Source organism: Neovison vison, chromosome 13 (genome assembly GCF_020171115.1).
Source record: "Neovison vison isolate M4711 chromosome 13, ASM_NN_V1, whole genome shotgun sequence".
NCBI lineage: Eukaryota > Metazoa > Chordata > Mammalia > Carnivora > Mustelidae > Neogale > Neogale vison.
In genome coordinates, this window is record NC_058103.1 from 105,238,073 (window position 1) to 105,258,636 (window position 20,564).

Here is a 20,564-nt window from a genome sequence, read left to right on the forward strand (position 1 = left end):
CAATAACATGCAGAAATGCATTTAATATACTGACAGTGGAGGGACTCCTAGGTGTCTCAGTTGATTAAACATCTGCCTTCAGCTCAGGTCATGATCTTGGGGTCGTGGGACTGAGCTTAGCATCTAGCTGCATTGGGCTCTCTGCTCAGTAGAGATTCTCTTCCCTCTTTCTCTGCCCCCCCCACTAGTGCTTGCTCTCTCTTTTTCCTCTATTTAAAATAAATAAGTAAATAAAATCTTTTAAAAAGTAATATATTGATAGTGGAGAAATTAGATCATGAAATTGTATGTGGTATGTGTTGTATTTTTCCAACTATAAGGGGAACAAAAGAACACTTGGTAGAAAACACACCAAAGTACTAGTGATTTTGCTCTAGATTTTCTTTTTCTCATTTAAAGGAGGAAAAAAATCTTCCATAATTAAAATGAAAACAAACTGTAGATAGTTAAAAACTTGAACCTAAACTTACTATTGTAACATAATTTTTTGTTTCAAGTTAATATTAAACTTCAACAGCTTTTTTTTCCAGATTGAATTATGGCGTTTCTTAGAGAAAAAAAGATTTGTTGGAGAAACAAAACAATAATATTCTTTTCAGTCCTCCAAATTATCTCAAACTGTGAATACCTATTTCAAGTAAACTGTGTTCTAATTTATTTATTTATTTTTAAAAATATTTTATTTATTTATTTGACAGAGAGAGATCACAAGTAGGCAGAGAGGCAGGAAGAGAGAGAGAGAGAGAGGAGGAAGCAGGCTCCCTGCTGAGCAGAGAGCCCGATGCGGGACTCGAGCCCAGGACCCCGAGATATTGACCTGAGCCGAAGGCAGCAGCCCAACCCACTGAGCCACCCAGGCACCCTCTAATTTATTTTTTATTATTTATTTATTTATTTTTTAAGATTTTATTTATTTATTTGACAGAGAGAGATCACAAGTAGACGGAGAGAGAGGCAGTCAGAGAGAGAGAGGGAAGCAGGCTCCCTGCTGAGCAGAGAGCCCGATGCGGGACTCGATCCCAGGACCCTGAGATCATGACCTGAGCCGAAGGCAGCAGCTTAACCCACTGAGCCACCCAGGCGCCCTCTAATTTATTTTTTTAAATATACTTTATAGAACTTTCTTTTTAAACTATAAAACATTATATTTCTTTAAAACTTTTAATTCAATTCATTAATTCAGTTAATTAACATATAATGTGTTACTGGTCTCAGAGGTAGAGGTCAGTGATTCATAATCTTTTACAATACCCAGTTCTCATTACATTACTTGCCCTCCTTAATGTCCACCACCTGCAACCTTTAGTTTGTTTCCTATGATTAAGAGTCTCCTATGTTTTGTCTCCCTCTGTGATTTTGTCTTGTTTTATTTTTCCCTCCCTTCCCCTTGCTCCTCTGTAAAAAAATCACATTCTTGTTAGTATAAGTCAAATAGCACAGGGGTGTACAAATAAAAAGCCAACAGTCTCCTCTCACATATGGTCTTTTCTTGTACCTGCCTATAATAATTGTTGTTAGCAGTTTGGAAGGTGTTCTTAGCCTTTCAGTCATGTAGCTTATATGCAAATATAATAAAATTGGACCCAATTGAGTAAAAAACTCAAATGCCTTCAGGATGACTCTGGCAGTTAATGTAAATGTGTGAATGTACTAAGGACAGGTAGGACCCTTGCTTGCCAGAAGGGAATTTTACCATGCAATTTTCGTATTCAAAAGTAGTTGGAGGGGCACCTGGGTGGCTCAGTGGGTTAAAGCCTCTGCCTTCGGCTCAGGTCATGATCCCAGGGTTCTGGGATGGAGCCCCACATTGGGCTCTCTGCTCGGGAGGGAGCCTACTTCCCTCTCTCTCTCTCTCTGCCTGCCTCTCTGCCTACTTGTGACCTCTCTGTCAAAATAAATAAATTAAAAATATATATAAAAAAAATAGGGCCCTTCGCTGGCCAGACAGGCAGCATCCCTTGGGCTGTGTATCATTGTGCTTTCCTAGTTTTCCTTGCCCACCTCTTCCCTTCCAGACAAATACAAAAAGAATGTATGTCAGAGATTTATTTAACTCATTAATGAGGAAACCAGCAGGATATTAAAGCTGATTCTAAAAGCATTTGAGGGGGCGCCTGGGTGGCTCAGTGGGTTAAGCCTCTGCCTTCGGCTCAGGTCATGATCTCAGGGTCCTGGGATCGAGCCCCGCATCGGGCTCTCTGCTCGGCAGGGAGCCTGCTTCTCCCTCTCTCTCTGCCTGCCTCTCTGCCTACTTGTGATCCCTGTCTGTCAAATAAATAAATAAAATCTTAAAAAAAAAATAAAAGCATTTGAGGAATTGAGTGAATGCAGGTATTGAAGAAAGAACATTGAAATAAATAAACTCAATATAAAATTGGTTAATGTCCTACTGGGTGGTAAAGCCATTACCTTTGGAGGGTGCTGGAGAGATATTATCTCTACCAAATAAAAATCTGTAAAAAAAAAAAACCTATTAACTTCATAGAATTTGGGTCCTAATCAAAAGTAAGCAGCAGATCAAACTATAATTAAATATATTTGGGAGGACCTATTAAACAATGTTTCATTATACATTATACATTAAAAGGTCTTACAGTTCTTGATGAATCTTATTTCCAGTTTTGGTTAATTTTTCTTACAGGGAGAAAGGCCTGTAAGGCAAGAGCAGTATAGTAGGGACCAGAACTTGGAAGAGCTTGGTGTCTTAAACTAGGAAACTAGGAAATTTGAAATTTCAACAAGTGTTTATTGAGCACATACTACATGCCAGGTAGTGAATTTATTATACTCCTGAATTTATGGTTGTGTTGTGGTGCCTCTCCCATACCCCTTATATGTGGACTTGTGTTTCTTAGGGGGTTGTATTAGGTAGTCATTGGAGAAGCTACTTTTCCCAAAATACACATGTTCTTTGTCCTCTGTCCCGATCCCAATGTAGATATCTTGCCTGAGTAGAACATACATGTTTTGAAATAGCTTTTCAGGTGATTTTTATGTCCCTTCCCTTTTGAAAATCATTCCTATATTTATTGGGCTTTTTTTTTTTTTAGATTGAATGAGTAAACTGCAAGCAGAATTATAATCAATATTTTTAAAGTTTTCATTCCTTTCTTATCTGCCTCATCCCTGTAATACTAAAACTAAAATAATTAATGTCTTGGTTATATCCTCAGCAAGAATTAAATGCAATTGTCAAATTTAGAATTGTATTTCATGCAAGCAAGACGTAAATTTGGGAAGAACTGGATTTAGTCTTCCTAATTGTATCTTTAGGTTATGCCTCTCATTAAGTAAACTGAAAAAGTTGTCATTTATAGTAGTATATAATCTGCCTGGCAAAGACGTGTGATTAAAAAATTAGACTTAAAAAATGTTTTTAAGAGAAAATAGACTGTCATTAGCTTGTTGGAGACCATGGCAAAAAGAAATAAGTAATAAAAGAAAAAAGTGTATATGTGTTTAACTTGTGGTTGAAGTATTTGAGTTGAGTCAACAATTAAAATGAGCAGCCGTTGTGGACATGCATTTCAGTTCTTTTAATATAACTTTAATTAGGTAGCCTTTCTGTGTAAATGCACTCACAAAGCAGAGATTTGTGATTTCAGTACACCTAAGCAGCTGTGGAATTTATAACTTAATCACAGGATATGATATTACAGATTAGGGGAGAAACTGGGAAGTAACATGATACAATTGGTATATTGTGTATTTTTCTTTTTATTAGTGTGCCGCTCCAACAAAAGCCCCTGGGTCTGTTTGACTTGTTCAAGTGTCCATTGTGGAAGGTAGGTGACATTACTTCACTACCCTACTTGCTTTTTTCAATTTGCCTTTAAGCTTTATGTCAAAGTTTTAGTGACTTGGATTTACTAGCACCATTGCTTAATTATTGTATGTAATTCTCTGAAAGTCTTCCCTTTCCCAGTAGTCTGTTTGCTCAGTGTTAAAACAGAGAAAAATCTAGGGGGAAAAACCTTTATATTGGTACTCGGAAGAATTAATTTTGATGATCAGATAATTTAGTAATATTTGATTGAAAAGGTGAAATGAGGAAACTTTGAATTCTTTAAATAAAAGTTTACATTATGGTGTTTGTTAAACTTTTTAATAGGGTAAATTTAAGCATATACGAAAGTATAGAGATAATATAATTGAAACACATGATTTTCATCACCTAGCTTCAACAGTGATTAATACCTTGCCAAACTTGTTTCACCTATTACCTATACTGTACTGATTTCTGAATCAAATTCCAGATATCACATCATTCTTAAAACAAAACAACAGAATGTTTATAGATACAGGAATTCCCTGGAAAATGATCTTGTTAATAGATTTCATTATCTATTGCTGTCTAAAATGTACCAAATGTTTCATTGTTCATTAAGACATTTTTGTTTTCAGGGCCTTAACATCTCCTACCCCCCAAATCTTGTTCAAGCCTGAGCATTTCCTCCCCTTTCTTGGCTTCAAAATGATGTTACATAAATAGTTTAGTAACTTTATTCCTCAAACTCAAACTCAAAAATCAACCTTTGCATTCTTTTTTCTTTTTTAAAAGATTTTGTTTATTTATTTGACAGAGAGAGAGAGACAGGGAGAGAGGGAACATAAGGAGGGGGAGTGGGAGAGGGAGAAGCAGGCTTCCCACTGAGCAGGGAGCCCAATGCAGGGCTCCATCCCAGGACCCTGGGATCATGACCTGAGCTGAAGGCAGCCGCTTAACGACTGAGCCACCCAGGAGCCCCTCAACCTTTGCATTCTTTCAGCTTGACAGCACATTTATTTCTATTGCTCTTTTAACTTAGAAAATCCACTTCGAATTTACTTAGAAGTTAATAGCTTAGCAGCAAGAGAATAGGAAATCAAACTGTCACACACGCTGAAATCTACATTGTATTTGTTAGGACTATTTCCCCATTATTTTTAAACCCTCATTGCATGAATAAAGCATCTGTGTTCAGTTAACTTTTGATTTTTCACATTTTGAGTCATGGAATTGAGTTTTTTTTTTCCATGTACACTTAAAAGTACCTTTGTAAAATGTTAACTGTATATCTTAATTGTGGCTTTGAAATCTCTAGGATTTGGGGAACCTGAAAAAACTTTGTACAGATAACATTTTTTTTTAAAAAGAAGACAAGTAGAAGCACTTAAATTCTGCATTTGAAGAGACAGATTCCTCTCCTAGATTTTGAGAGGTGAGAATTATAATGCAATAAAACTTATATAGTTCTGTTCTCCAGTTGTCTCATAGTGCTCTACGACCTAAATCTTGAAGGTCCTATGTTAACAAAAAGACCTTACAGACTCTCAAAAATTGGAGAGGTTAATGTTCTTAATAGCAAGGGACAAATAGTTCTCTAAGTAGGTTTTGGAAAAATAAATTGAAAAATTTCTAGACTCTGCAGGTAGTCTGTTACCATTTGTAAGCAGTCTTAAGTTTAGAAATTCAGCATAGTTTCAGAGAAATATGATTAAGTAGATTAAACAGTGAGAGTAGCTTGTATTTGGATCTTCTTTTTACATAGCTGATTGGTTAATTTTCTTTTTTCATGTGATCCTGGATGTTGATTGCCAGGGATTCTGATTTTTCAGTAATTGTAGACCGGTTTCCTGCAGAATGTCTTAAGCTGAATATTCCTTCAATTTATAAGTAGCATATTTGGGTTGTATATTCCATCAGCCTTCACAACATCATCCCATTTATTTTTCAAATTCTTGTGATTGTGGTTAGAAATCTGTGGCATATATATATTGATGGTTTTCCTTTTTAGACCAAATTGTTCAGTTAAAATCTAAAATTAGATGAGGGAAATATTTATCCAGTTTATACATAATTGGTAACTTCTGAGTGGTATATTTGAATATTGGCCAAAACATTGCAGTAATATAATATTAATTATCAGCAATAATATAATATTAATATCAGCAGTAATACTTCTTGCTTACAATGCTTACAATAAACATCTAGTACATTGAGACTATAGTGTGGTGATAAAATGACCTCTATGTACTATGTACAGATGATCAGTTTTTGAAGACCTAAGAGTAGTGATGCCTTATGATTATATTGTTTAGTATTGCTTTTTCTTTGATTTTGAAGGTGCTCATTATAATTACTACTTTGGTTTCTCATGGCACAGTATAAATTATATAAGCATAGGAAATTGAGCTGATTAGATATGGAACCTACACAATGCCTTGGAGTTTACCTTTTTAATTATGTTTTGGGTGTTTCTTGACCTACATGTGCTTAATATGACCACTTCCTAAACAATTATATTGTACAAATTCTGAATAAATAGTAATTAAGCATATAAAGGAATACATGAGTAAAATAATTACCAACATCCATTCATTCATTTATGCATTCAGATCCATGAATTTCTTAATTTAATCAGCTAAGAACTCATGAAGTCTAAGTACTATTATCTCCATCTTACAGATGAGAAAATGTAAGTGCAAAGCTACTTTTGAGCCCAGGAAGTGTAATTTTTGGGCTTATACTCTTAACCATTATTTTATTTTAAAATTGATTTTAGTTTACTTTTGTGGACAGAGGATCCATATACACATGGTTTTTTGTTATGTTTACTATAGTGAATAAAATGGGGAAAAATATGATCAAAATCTAAGTTGAGGTTAGTATTGCCTCTGATGCTTCCAGCTTTCCTAGGGCAGAGGCTGAGCCTGAAGTTTGTCCTCCCTATTTACCCCAGATGTTCTGCTTTCCCCAAGGTGAGTGTTGCTCCTGGTATAATGAAGGTGCCTCATGACAAAACTTTACTTTAACTCTCTATGTTTATTTTGGTACCATTTGACCAACATTTGTTTTGACTGACTTTTCAATAAGGTCTTGCCTTCTGTAAATTTACTACTTTCTAGGAACTGGGAAGTTCTGTTTTATAAGGGTCTTCACAGTACTGGCCAGTTACAACATCGTACAGTAATTAAGTGGAGGTTTAGAGGAACTTGGGTGTATGCCCTGTGCATTATTTCAGTTTCCTTCTGCTTCCTGTAATGTACTGATTTATTAAGTCTAGTTGGAAAGTGTTAGAAAATTGTTATGAATAGAGTCAACCTTTGATTATCTTTGTCCATGTAAAGAAATGGTTTATATAAGCTTAAGATGATTTGTACTTTGTATGTTTCTTTTTTTTTTTTTAAGATTTTATTTTATTTATTTGAGAGAGAGAGAGACAGTGAGAGAGAGCATGAGCGAGGAGAAGGTCAGAGGGAGAAGCAGACTCCCCATGGAGCTGGGAGCCTGATGTGGGACTGGATCCCGGGACTCCAGGATCACGCCCTGAGCCGGAGGCAGTCGTTTAACCAACTGCGCCACCCAGGCGTCCCTGTACTTTGTATGTTTCTAAGCAAATGTGTTTCCATATGAGTGGAGATAATTATTTAGGCAGTTGAATAAAATATCTAAAGCTATATTGATGAGAAAGAGAAGATTATGCCTGTTTTCTTATCTGACTTTCTCCTTTTATATTAAGCAGCAGCCCAAGTGCAGTCTAAGAGTGATTTAGTTTTCAAATCTTGCCTTTGAGAATAACCTGAGTTGGTTAGCAGTCTGAGAAAATCTTAAAAAGGAAAAAAGCTATCAGCAAAGGGATTGATAAGTGATAATATCTGTGATATTGAAACTGATTTGCATAGATGAGCCTTTCCTTGCCTGGCCCTAATCTTCTGTATAATTAAAAGTTGACTGTCATGTTTGATTGCAAAAAAGCATATTTTAAGCACTCCACTTAATCACTAACTAATTGAATGCTCTTTATAGGACTGAATGCTCTTATAAGGAGGAATTCTTTCTCATTCTAATTTTATTATCATCTGCTATTTTAACTTCCAAAGCAATATGTAGATTAAAATAAAATTTTATTTGGTTTTTGTAAGGTATGTGAATGGCCATGCAAAAAAACATTATGAAGATGCACAAGTACCCTTAACTAATCATAAGAAATCAGAAAAGCAAGATAAACCTCAGCATACAGTATGTATGGATTGCAGTAGCTACAGTACATACTGGTAAGTATTAATATTTTCTGGAGATGATATTTCTTACTCAGTGTGTGCAAGTGTTTTTGCATTTTCCTCACTCTTTCCCCTCCCCTATCAATCTCTAAACCTTTTGCTACTGCCATTACCTCCTTTTAGTTTTGTTAGGATGCATAGGGCATTGGCGCCATCAGGAAAGCCTGTCCTTATTCATTCAGATTTTACTGGGCATTGTTCCCTTCAACTTCTGGGCTGCCTCTTTCCCACCCCTCTGTTCCCTGTTCATCCTGATAAGCTTCAGGGCAATGAAAAGTATTTCTTTGTGGTTCTTTATAATTATTTTTCTTTTCTTATTTTGTTTTTAATTGAAGAATAATAAGATAAACATTTGTGTTCAAAACAAAACAAAAACCTAAGCCCATGTTTTTACTGTCCAGTTAACAATTTGTTATATAATCTTGAAAATGTAACTTCTTGGTTTAAAAAACTGTTTTGACAATCTCCCTTCTCCCAGCACAGATCCATTCTGTTCTCCTCTGTAGATAAATGTTAAGAATTTCACATGTAGCCTTTCAGGCTTTTTTTTTTTTTTTTTAAATTTAAAGTATCACATCCTTTAAAAGGAGATTGGAGGCCCTATTCTCTCTTTGTAATATAATATATATGTCTGTTTTGTATAAATGACAATGAAATAAGTATTGATTTTTGTGACTACTTAGAACTAGGTTATTTAGGTTACAGTAATGTTAAATAATTCATATTCATTTGCTATGCTTAGATGGTCAGTGTTTCTTGCAGTTTTAACTTCAGTGTGAAGCAAATTTTTTTTCCTTGACTAGTAAATTATGACAGATAATTCTTTACTTGCTTTAAAGCGTTTACTCTCAATTAAAAAGGTTTTTGGCATTGAAGGGAAAAAAAGTCATTTGAAAGATCCCTTTGGAGATCCTTTTTGACCATCCAGCCCTTAAATGTCACATGAAAGCAGTACAGGACAGGAATGGGGATTTAAAATCTAAAGATCACTTTTGATTTACACTCTACTGGAGTTTTATGCTACTTTTCTACATCATTCTTTGTTGATTGTTGTATTATAGAAAAATGTCCATCAAAAGGAAGAAAGAGTGCCTTCCTATCTTTAAAATTTTTGCAAATTTAACATTATTACTTTGTGGCTTTTGAATGAAATACCTTAAGGTTTAGTCATTCAAACCACTACTCTTTCAGTGAGAGATGTCCAGACCTGGAAGAGAGAGAAGCTAGAGGTAGATTTTTTTTTCAATAAAAATGAAAATCTTCCCAAGATTTTCACACACGGGCTAGTGCTCAGTTTGCTGTCATTTCCTCTTGTAAAATGCTACTTCCTATGAAAGGTAAGCATTAACCAGGCTGTTAAAGTGTTCTCATTAGTTTTTCCCTCTTTCCCTTAGGAAACTTGCATACTAGAATGACAGAGCTACCTCACTGACAGAACCATATGTTTCTTTAAGACTGAACTTTTAGAGATCAGAATTTAAGATCATTCCTTAGGTATAATTCACAATCATTGTTGTAAGTCATGTCAACCTGTATGTACCAGACGTTGAAAACATTCATTCTTCTTGATTTTCAGTTAGCAGTTTGCATGAAATGCTAAATGGGTAAGTTTGGAAATACAGTTAAATCTCTGTGTGCTATAACAAGTTTGCATTTGGGTTTTCTTCCAATTGGTAAGATTATGAGGAAATAGTAACTCTTTTAGGAAATTTTAAAACTTATCTTAACAGAGTAGAATAGGTCTCTTTAAAACTATAGGTTACATACTTCAGTTCTTCATTTATAAGAATATACTTTTTGCATTTTGTTAGGAGTACCTTTATTAACTAGGATTGGAATTTGATTTGTTTTATGTTGGTATAATATGCTAAAGTACATGAGGTTTCATGGCTGAATTGTAATTAAATGGCAGATCTTGAACTTTGGGGAGTACATACCATGGTGGAGGCTTCTTGGGCAACTGTGTCTTTTGTGTGAAGTTATATAGAGGGGCAAATGTTTGGACACTCAGAGCTTCTGAAATGCAGGAAGGGAACTGCAGCTGGTCACATTACTGTGTCATATGTAGGTTTAAGAACAAAATGCCCAAGGGAATTGGGCATTACACTGATGCCTTAAAAGAAATCTATGATAATTACAAACTAATAAAGGTGTAGTCTAAATTAACATTTTCGTCACACCTCAGCATGATTAAAAAAAAAAACAAAATGAAAAAAGATTTCTTCTTTCTGTATGAATGTGTGTGTGGTGTTTTCTAGTATGCTTCAGTAATTTCACTTAATTCAGTTTATCAAGTTTCCTTGCACATAAGTTTCTTATAGTTAGACTCAGTGATTTGCTTCAGAGGTAAAATATTGGTGCATTAGTTTTGACCTATTTGATTATTGTTATGCTTGTAGTCAAAATCTTTTGACTTCAGGTATTGTTAAAGCTCCTTTTCCACATGCTCTCTGCCCTAAAGAGGTTCAAACATGCTCTGAGGCTTATAGTTTATCCTTTTTTCCCCTTTCCAAGAGTCCCTGCCCTGTCCTATCTTAGCATATCCTTTGTGAAGTTACCACTGAACTTGTCCCCACTCCACCGAGCTTCACTTGTAGCTGGATGTAATCTCTCCTAAACTCATAGTTCTTAGGATACTTGTAATTTCCTGCTGAACATTAGGTTATTCGTAAATGTCCTTGTGGACTGCAGGAACCATATGTCAGATGATATCTTCCATAGTACTCAGTGTCTGGTGCAGAGTAGGCAATATACTGTATTGTTGGAAAGATGTATTTTATGTATCTTCCAAAAATGGGGAAGGTTACACCAAATCTATAATACTTTTCCTCTGATCATCTTGGAGGACTGAGGAACCACAGACCATCTTTCTTGAAGAAGATGTAAATTGTAGCTTGTGTGAGCTATTTCATTTACCTCCCAAGAGGGACACTCTGCTGTAAAGCAGTTCCCTTCACTTCTCACATGAACAGGACATTTGGAAGAAGCACATATTAACCAAACAGAACAACATAAAATGGGTCACTGTTTCAAAAGAGGGAAAACAACACCAAAAGGAGTAATTCTGATTTGACACAAACCTACTCCTTTAGGAGCTAAGCTTAGAGGTAAGTGAAGATTTGTATAAAAATGAAAATCTCCCCAAGATGTTCACACAAGGGCTAGTGTTCACTTTTATTATGTGTTAAGTGATATTTCCTTTCCTCCCACCCCAGCTTCTCTCTCCAGTCAGTAAAAATGGAATTGTATATGGTATACATTACTGTATCAAAAAGAAACTATGATTAAATTTAGGAACTTTTATTTGATTTCTTACATAAATAGGCATTTGGAATTAACAGTTTTAAAATGCTGAACAGATAACTTTTGATATCTGACATAGTCTTGTCAACTCTGATCCTTATCAGTAGTAACCGAATTTCTGATAATGCAGAAATATGAAAGGAATATTAAAAGTAAATAAAACAAAATGAAAAAATTTTATATATTTTTAAAGATTATATTTATTTATTTATTTGACACACAGAGATCACAGGTAGGCAGAGAGGCAGGCAGAGAGGGGGATGCAGGCTCCCTGCCCAGCAAAGAGCCCAATGTGGGGCTTGATCTGAGGACCCTGAGATCATAAACTGAGCCAAAGGCAGAGGCTCAACCCACTGAGCCACCCAGGTGCCCCTAAAATGAAAAATATAAAACTAAACTACTAGGCAGGGTAATGTTTTAATCAAACAAGGAAACGTGAGATGTGGATCAATTTGTTTAGAAAAAAGACTTATGTTTCACATTTTTAAAAAACATATTTATTTATTTTAGAGTGTGGCGGTTTGGGGGTTTGGGAGATGGAAGAGCAGAAGGAGAGGGAGAAGCTCAAGCAGATGAGCCCCATATGGTGTTCAGTCCTGAGACCCTGAGATCACAACCTGAGTTGAAACCAAGAGTCACATGCTTAACTGACTGCCATAACGTGCCCCAGCATTTCAGATTTTAAACACCTCTAACAAATAACCAGTTTTGACTAAAACTAATAAAAATAAAGTTCTTATTTGTGGACTTAAATTGATTCCAAATCATTTTCAAGGGAAATTATGATTAAATATTGAAAAGGAGGGGGAAAAGGTAAAAAAACAAGTGGGGTGCTTGGGTGGCTCACTGGATTAAACATGGAGCTTTTGATTTCAGCTCAGGTTAGGGTCGTGAGTTTGAGCCTATGTTGGGCTCTGCAATGGGTTCTTTCTCTGCCCCCCCACCCTTGTTCACATGCGTGCACACACGCTTGTCCACTGTCTCAAAAAAAGAAAAAATAAAGTAAAAAGGGGAAAATCTTTAGACTATCTTTATAAACAATTTGGTATGAGTTTTCAGTGTTTTAAAGATTAGAGAACAGGAAGGGTTCTGTTTATTTAAATACAGTATTTTTGAAGTTTAAAAAGAACTTTTTCAATAGAGGTGGTTTGAAAACATGAAAGGCTCTTCCTTAATAAGCTAGTACTTGTCTGTTTTTAACAAAGGATATAGGTTTTCTCTGCAGGTGTTCTTCAAATTTCCCAAAATTGGCTTATTTGATGGCAATACATCAGAATTTAATAAAAGAGAATTTTAAAATAAGCTTGCTATGTAAGTTCTTTTGGGTTTTAACTTTCCTTGGTTTGAAAAGATGAAGTCACTAGAATACAAGCTTTTTTTTTTTTCCCCCTGTGATTGTAGGTTTTATAATAAAACTAGAGGTCAGATTTGCCTCCGAATGTCACAGTATTACAGGGGAATGAAAAGGAATTTAAAACGTAATGATGGCTGTGCCATTGCCCTTCTTGAAGGGTACTTTTTGTGTAAAAGTTTTCATTTTGTTTTGAGAGGATTTTGTTTATTAGTGTTATATATAGTTTACTTTTTAAAGATCACTTTGTAGGGATACCGGGTGGCTCAGTCGGTTAAGCATCTGACTCTCGATCTCAACTGAGGTCTTGACCATGAGTTCAAGCCCTGTGTTGGGCTCCATGCTAGGCATGGATCCTACTTTTAAAAAAATGGTTTTTTGGAGGTGCGTGGGTGGCTCAGTTGGCTAAGTGCCTACTTCTCCTTCTCCCTCTACTCCTCTCCTTGCTCGTACTCTCCCTCTCGTTCTCTCTCTGTCAAATAAAGAAAATCTTAAAAAAAATTTTTTTTTAATACAAAATATTTTTATCAAACAAGCCCTATAAGATAATAAAAGAACACAAATACCGGTGACAGGCTTTCCTACTCTGATCTCATTAAACACATGACAAGATAAAAATATTGGCTATTTAATGAAAACACAGACTAGGGGCACCTGGGTGGCTCAGTGAGTTAAGCCTCTGCCTTCAGCTCAGGTCATGATCTCAGGGTCCTGGGATCGAGCCCTGAATTGGGCTCTGCTCAGCAGGGAGCCTGCTTCCCTCTCTCTCTCTGCCTGCCTCTCTGCCTACTTGTGATCTCTCTTTGTCAAATAAATAAATAAAATCTTTAAAAAAATACACAGACTAGTCAGATTTGATAACCTGGATAAAAAGCTGAAGCTATAAGAAATGAATTTATATCTATTGTGATTAATGTCGTATCTCACCCTATGTGTATATTATACTTTGAGATATTTATTAAATCATAGTGTGAAGATGTCCTGAATAGGACATTTTCAAATAGTTTATGTCACCTCTAGCTTATTCTTTTAAGATGTTTCTTTTTTTTAAAAATATTGTACACATTAATTTAGATTTACTTATGTATGAAGTCTTATATAGAAGCATGTATAAATATGTTGGGGGTAGTGGATGCTCAGTTCTGTGGTTTGCTTTTTAATCTGATTAGGTGCCTCATGAATCTAATTTGAAGATTTCTTCTTAATAGAGTAGTGTTTTATATTTTAGAATTGGGAGAGTCATGCAGTGCAGGGGAAAAAGTAGGAAACAAGTGTTTCTAAAGTTAGAATTTAAAAAGAGTAAACCCATATTAAATTTTAGGATAAGAGAATGATTAAGTCATGCTGTATGTTTTCATTTTTGGAAAATGGGAAAGAAAGCACAGATAGGGATGACCAAGTGAGGAATTTTTCAACGATTTTATTTGAGAAAAAGAGTGTGCATGAACGCAGGCACACAAGCTTGAGCAGCGGAAAGAGCAGAGGGAGAGGGAGAGAATCCCAAGCCTACTCCATCCAGAGGGTGGAGCCCTATGTCAGGCTTGATCTCACCACCCTGAGATCACCACCCCAGCAGAAACCAAGAGTAGGTCACTTAACTGACTGAGCCACCCAGGCACCCAAGTGAGAAATGTTTTTGCCATTAAACAGGTGAATGGTGCCACATGGAAAATATTGAGGATGGATAAAGGAGTTGGTGTAAATAGGATGACAGCTTAAATCTGAATATAAAGCAGGTAATACAGAAGACAGAGAAGAAAATATAAGTAAAGCTATATTGTGGAACCATCAAATACTATATCTTAATTTGCCTGTAGATACCTATGGATCTGAATGTCACCATATAAGGGGGTAGAGTGAGGGAGATCACACACTGAAGGAAATAACTAAAATATAGAATAGGGGCGCCTGGGTGGCTCAGTGGGTTAAACCTCTTCTTCTTCAGCTCGGGTAATGATCTCAGGGTTCTGAGATTGAGTCCCACATCAGGCTGTTTGCTCAGCGGAGAGCCTGCTTCGCCCCACCCCCCTGTCCCACCTGCCCCTCGCCTACTTGTGATCTCTGTCAAATAAATAAATCTTTTAAAAAATATATAGAATAGAATGTTAGTTGAATTGGAGAAGAAAAAAGATGGGTTTGGGGGAAATTATAGACTGAAAAATAGAAAAGGATTAGACCTAATTAGATGTTAGAAATTAGAAATAGTGAAAATCTGAAAGTATATACATAAAGAATTAATATAACCAAGGAATTGGATAATTTTATTTTGTTCTTTTTTTGAGTAAGCACAATGTGAAATAAAGCTGTGATTTTATCCATTTTTTACCTCCCTGATTATATATCAGTGTAAGTAACTTGTGTTTCTTATGAACATTTATCTGCTACTTGAGGTATGTTCTTTCAGCACAAGGTGATAAAATTAATTTTTCTTTTAACACCAGTGTACATATATATTCCATACTGTATGCTTAATTTCTTTATTAACTATTAGCTCAATTTAAAGCTAAGATCATTTTGGCTCAAGTAATTTGGATTTAAGACTAATCTTCATATAGCCAAGATGATAGTGTGATTTGTTTCAAGTAAAGAAAGATAACAATCCTCCTCCTACACCTTTTTTTATATCCTGTTTCTTTGACATCACTAATATGTTGTCTGATATGATTTTGAGTGTTTTCTTTTGTCTTTAATGTTCAAATTACTTACCTTTTCTTAAACAGTTCTTTGTTTTTTTTCTCAAAAGAAAAGTGAACCTTTTCCTTATCTGATAAGTAGTCTATAGAAGTAGAGGTCATCTTTACTTGAAGAATCATCTAAAATCACTAAACAAAAACTTTTTTTTTAAAGATTTTGTTTATTTATTTGACAGAGAGTGTGCACAGGCAGGGGGAATGGAGAAGGGAGAAGCAGGTTCCGCACAGAACTAGGAACCTGACATGGGACTTGATTCAGGATCCTAGGATCATGACTAGGATCATGACCTGAGCCAAAGGCAGATGTTTAACCTACTGAGCTGCCAAAGTGCCCCTAAACAAAAACTTTAAGTATAAATTTAACAACCTAAATTTTTGTTGTATAATATAGGTAGTTCTTGACTTGTTTGTTAGACACATGAAGTCCTATGTGAATGAGATGCTATACCCTGGACCTCCTTTCCTAGCAAAGTACTAATCAGGTTATCTGAACTCTGACCAGCTTCCTCCTATCACAGTTTCTCAGTAACAGCAGTATAGAAAGAAGTCAAAGAGGAGTACAACTCTTTATAATATTATTTCAACTACATTTTGGGAAACAGGTGTATTTTCACCTTACAACGTTTAACCATATTTTATAATAACATTTATTTCAAAATGGGAAATCCATTCTCAGTTTCAGAGGACTAATCTATACTATAAGCTTTTGAAATCCAGCCTGTAAGTTAAATACTTTTTTGTACTAATCTTATTCTGACATAATCTTGAAGGGAAAGAATAACTGTACTTTTTTCCCCAGGTATTAGAGGTAAGTATAATTCTGACTGATTAGCTTCAACACAGTTGTAAACCAGAGAGAGATTTTTAGAAATTGTTTACTTTAAATCCTTCTGTTTACCTTGGGACTTTTTAATACCAGTATTAGAGGGATAGTTTCCAGTTTGAAAACAGTGTCTCAGCTAAGACTAAGGCAACCAGACAACATTTAAACTCTCATTTATATTTGACTTTTCCTACTTATTTTCTTCTGACCTCTTGGCCAGGGAGGAAGAAGAAATCAAAAGGGATTGTAGGGAGCTAGAGAAGCCCATGCTGTGAGGCAGCTCTTGGTTACACAAAGGAAGGAAACTAGGATTTATTGATCTCTACCACATGCCAGGCAGTCTTAGAAGTTTTGGCCCATAGAAGTAGGTGCTTTCCTTTTAACGTCATTGTCATCATCATCATCATCATCAAATAATATTTGCATAGCGTGGTAAATTCAGAGTATAGAAATTAAAGTCTTAGAAATAAGTGTTCTTCTTAATGATTGTAAGAGAACTTAAAATTGGCTCTTGAGAAATAGGGACAGTTGTAAAAACATTAATGAATTTTTTTAAACCAGTGAAAAATAACCCAGGCAAAACAAAATTGATTTCTTACAGCTCGGTAAAGTTAAATTTGTTATTCCTTTGTGATATTGGGTAATATTATAGAATATTAGAGCAGGTAATGTCCTAGATACCCTTTATTTTTTATTTTTATTTTTTAGAAGATTTTATTTATTTATTTTACAGACAGAGATCACAAGTAGGCAGAGAGGCAGGCCAGGGGGGCGGGGGAAGCAGGCTCCCAGCCAAGCAGGGAGCCTGATGTGGGGCTTGATCCCAGGACCCTGAGATCAAGGCCTGAGCCCAAGGCAGAGGCTTTAACCCACTGAGCCACACAGGCGCCCCACCTAGATACCCTTTAGATTGCCACTGCTATCTAACAAAAATAATACATCATTTAAGTAATTTTAAATTTTCTAATAGTCACATTAAAAAAGCAAAAAGAAACAGGTAATTGTATATTTTAACCCATCTATGCAAATACTATCATGTCAACATGTAATCAATATAAAATTATTAGAGGTTGTTTGTATTCTCTTTTTACATAAAACTTTCCATATCCAGTGTATATTATTACACTTATAGCACATCTCCATTCAGATACTAAACTTTCATTAGAAACGCTTGACTTCTGTGTAGATTCATAAACATTACAGTTAAAAAAGTAGATTCTAAAAACGATTAGAACTTTTCCAGTGAATGAATGAAGTACCAAAAATACATTTTTCCTTAATATTTGCATCTGTATTGACAAAACTGACTAATCTTTTTTAGAACAACTGATTTGACTCTGAAGCAAAAGCGTTATCAGTTTAAGTAAGTCTACTAACTCTTGTAACAACTCAGTATTATTAACATTGAATTCAGAGGGGCACTATGTACACTGAAAATCTACTCTGTATCTGTATCAACAACATGGTCTTCAGTTTCCTCACAGACCTTACAGGCTATTTACATAATGCTATTACAATTAAAATTGTCTGCATATTTATTCATGTTGAAAAATGTGTAAAATCATTATTGATTTATATTATTAAAAGTTTTAATTTTAACATACATTCTTGTACCTGTCTAGCCAGGTTACAAATAAACTTTTCCTTTCCTTGGATCTTTAAATTGAGCTCATTCATGTGCCTTGTGATATAGGAGAAAAAAATGTATTTCATACTCGGATGTTTTCTATTTGTTGAATATTGGCAGATATTCTTTCATTTCAAGAAAATCTTGAATTAGAGGGACAGGGGTGCCTAGCTGGCTCATTTGGTGGAGTGTGCAACTCTTGATCTTGGGGTCGTGAGTTTGAGACCCACGTTGGATGTAGAGATTACTTAAAAATAAAATTTTGAAAAAAAAAAAGGAAAGAAAAAAAGAGGGGTGCCTTGGTGGCTCAGTTGGTTGAGCAGCTGACTCTCCATTTTGGCTCATGATTTTGGCTCAGGTCATGATCTCAGGATCCTGGGATCCAGCCCCATGTCAGGCTCAACACTCAGGGGGGATTCTGCTCAAGGATTTTCTTTCTTCCTCTCCTCCTGCGCTCTTGCACGTGCATTCTCTCTCTCTCTCTCAAATAAATCTTTTTAAAAAAATCTTGCATTAGAGTTAATAGTACAGTAAATCTTTGTAAAACTTTTTTATGACTCAAACTCAAGCAGTGAACGTTGGCAAAGAACTTTTCTAAAAATATTAAAGATGGTTTAATTCATTATCATGAATTATTATGGTCATCAAATTAATTATCTTCTTTAAAATTTTTTTATCTTCTATTTTTTAATAGTTTCATAAGCTGGTAATGATTCATAGCAATTATACATATATATATATATATATACACACATATATACTGAACAATTTAAATAAGTGCATCCATGATACAGTATTTCAGGACACAAATATTTTCAATATGTGTCACGCAGTGAAATAAAGGGAAATCTAGTAAATCTGGATTTTAGATCTCACATAGCTGGCCCATTGTCTTTTTTTTTTTTTAAAGCTTTTTTTTTTTTAAGCTTTATTTTAGAGAGAGAGAGATGGAGAGAGTGAGTGCATGTATCCGCACAAGCAGGGGAGAGGGAGAAGCAGGCTCCCCACTGAGCAGGGAGCTTGATATGAGGCTCAATCCCAAGACCCTGGGATCATGACCTGAGCCAAAGGCAGATGCTTAACTGAGGACAGACCCTCAACCAACTGATCCACCCAGGCTCCCCCGTTGTCTGTCTTGAAAGAAACTTTTTCCTAACTAGCTGAAAGTGACATGTAAAAGATTAAAACATATAGTATCTACAACTTGAGATTGATTAGATGTAGACATTTCTTTGTAAATTTAGAAGTTGTTTGAGACAAAACATATCCAGAATGTTAATTGGTCAGTATCTCTTGTGAAGCTCATTTATAGCTAAAAATAAAAGTACTTGCAATTTTTCAGATGTTGAATTGATCTTTAATATTATTAGAAAAGTCTTTTATTCACTGACACTCACTTGGTGGGTCAATTTAAGATCGTTCATGTTTTGTGAAATATCTTTTTTAACCTTTTCCTCAAATTTTAAAACCTAATTCCCTTAACTGAAATGATAATTACATTTTTTATCTTTCCATCTAAAAATGGTTCTTTTTCTTGAGCAAGAATCCCAGGCATTTTATAGTTTGCCAGAATTATAAGCTCAGATCCTTCAATAATCATGGAAACAATTTTTTTTGTTTAACGTTTATTCTAATATCATTAGCTGCTTTATTTTTTTACTGTTGAAAAGCAACTTCTTATTAAATGAAGATGCATTTGCTGAAGATGACTCTTAATATTATCTTAGAACTTCTTCTATACAACTTACTCATTTTTCTCTGCTACAGCAAATCATATTGCCATCCTTTGTAAAATTTGTGATAAACCTTCTCCACTTGGTATTGCCTCATTAATGTGCCTTCATTTGAAAGTTAAAACTTTTTTCATAATTTTTGAGTTAGAAAAATAATTTGTGTTACAATTAAAATAAGCATTTCAGCTTAACTACCAGTTACTATTTACATAGTTATCACTGTAACTCTGCTGTCTGCATAAAATATTCAAGTAAACAGGGGTGCCTGGGTGGCTCAGTGGGTTAAGCCGCTGCCTTCAGCTCAGGTCATGATCTCAGGGTCCTGGGATCGAGTCCCGCATTGGGCTCTCTGCTCAACAGGGAGCTTGCTTCCCTTCCTCTCTCTCTGCCTGCCTCTCGCCTGTTTGTGATCTCTCTCTGTCAGATAAATAAATAAAATCTTTTAAAAAAAAATTCAAGTAAACACATTGTAGTGCTGCATTGTTGCATAGGAAAATAACCATCTGTTGACACAAACTAGATTGGTGATATGCTTATGCTTATGTAATACTAGAAGTGACACATGGATCCATCATGTACACCGCAGTACATCTTAGGTGATATAATAATGAAAGCGAAATATAGCTTTGTCAAAACCATAAAATTGTGTTTAGTGGAAAAATATTTTTTATTGTTTTAGTTGTTAAGTGACATTTTGTATCAATCAGAATTTTTTTAAAAGTTAAAATTCAATTTTCTTAAGTGGCATCAGCTACATTAGCACAGCTCTAGAGTCTACAGCAGCTTATTTACTTTAATGATGTAAGTTCAGAGAGATGAAGCAGCTAGATCCAGTTAATCCAGATTAGTTTAGAATGGAGCAAAACCATAAATAAATCTATATTCAGTATATGAAAAATGTTACTTTAACAAATGTTTTATATCCTTGTCTAAATCCATATCACACCAAAAAGAATTACTTATTTATTTTTAAATTTTTTTTTTTTTTTTT

At 35.0% G+C, this 20,564-nt stretch overlaps 1 protein-coding gene across 2 annotated transcripts in view; it reads left to right on the forward strand.

Moving 5' to 3' along the window:
- The window catches only part of USP3 (ubiquitin specific peptidase 3), a 108,734-nt gene that overhangs the window by 29,769 nt on the left and 58,401 nt on the right, over positions 1-20,564 (forward strand). The window contains exons 3-4 of one of the 2 annotated variants that reach the window (XM_044230736.1): positions 3,725-3,785; positions 7,906-8,037. In XM_044230736.1, coding sequence (XP_044086671.1) covers positions 3,725-3,785; positions 7,906-8,037 — 193 coding nt within the window. Of the gene's footprint in view, positions 1-3,724; positions 3,786-5,119; positions 5,202-7,905; positions 8,038-20,564 lie in introns of those variants that run through there. The other variant, XM_044230737.1, reaches the window with a different exon arrangement.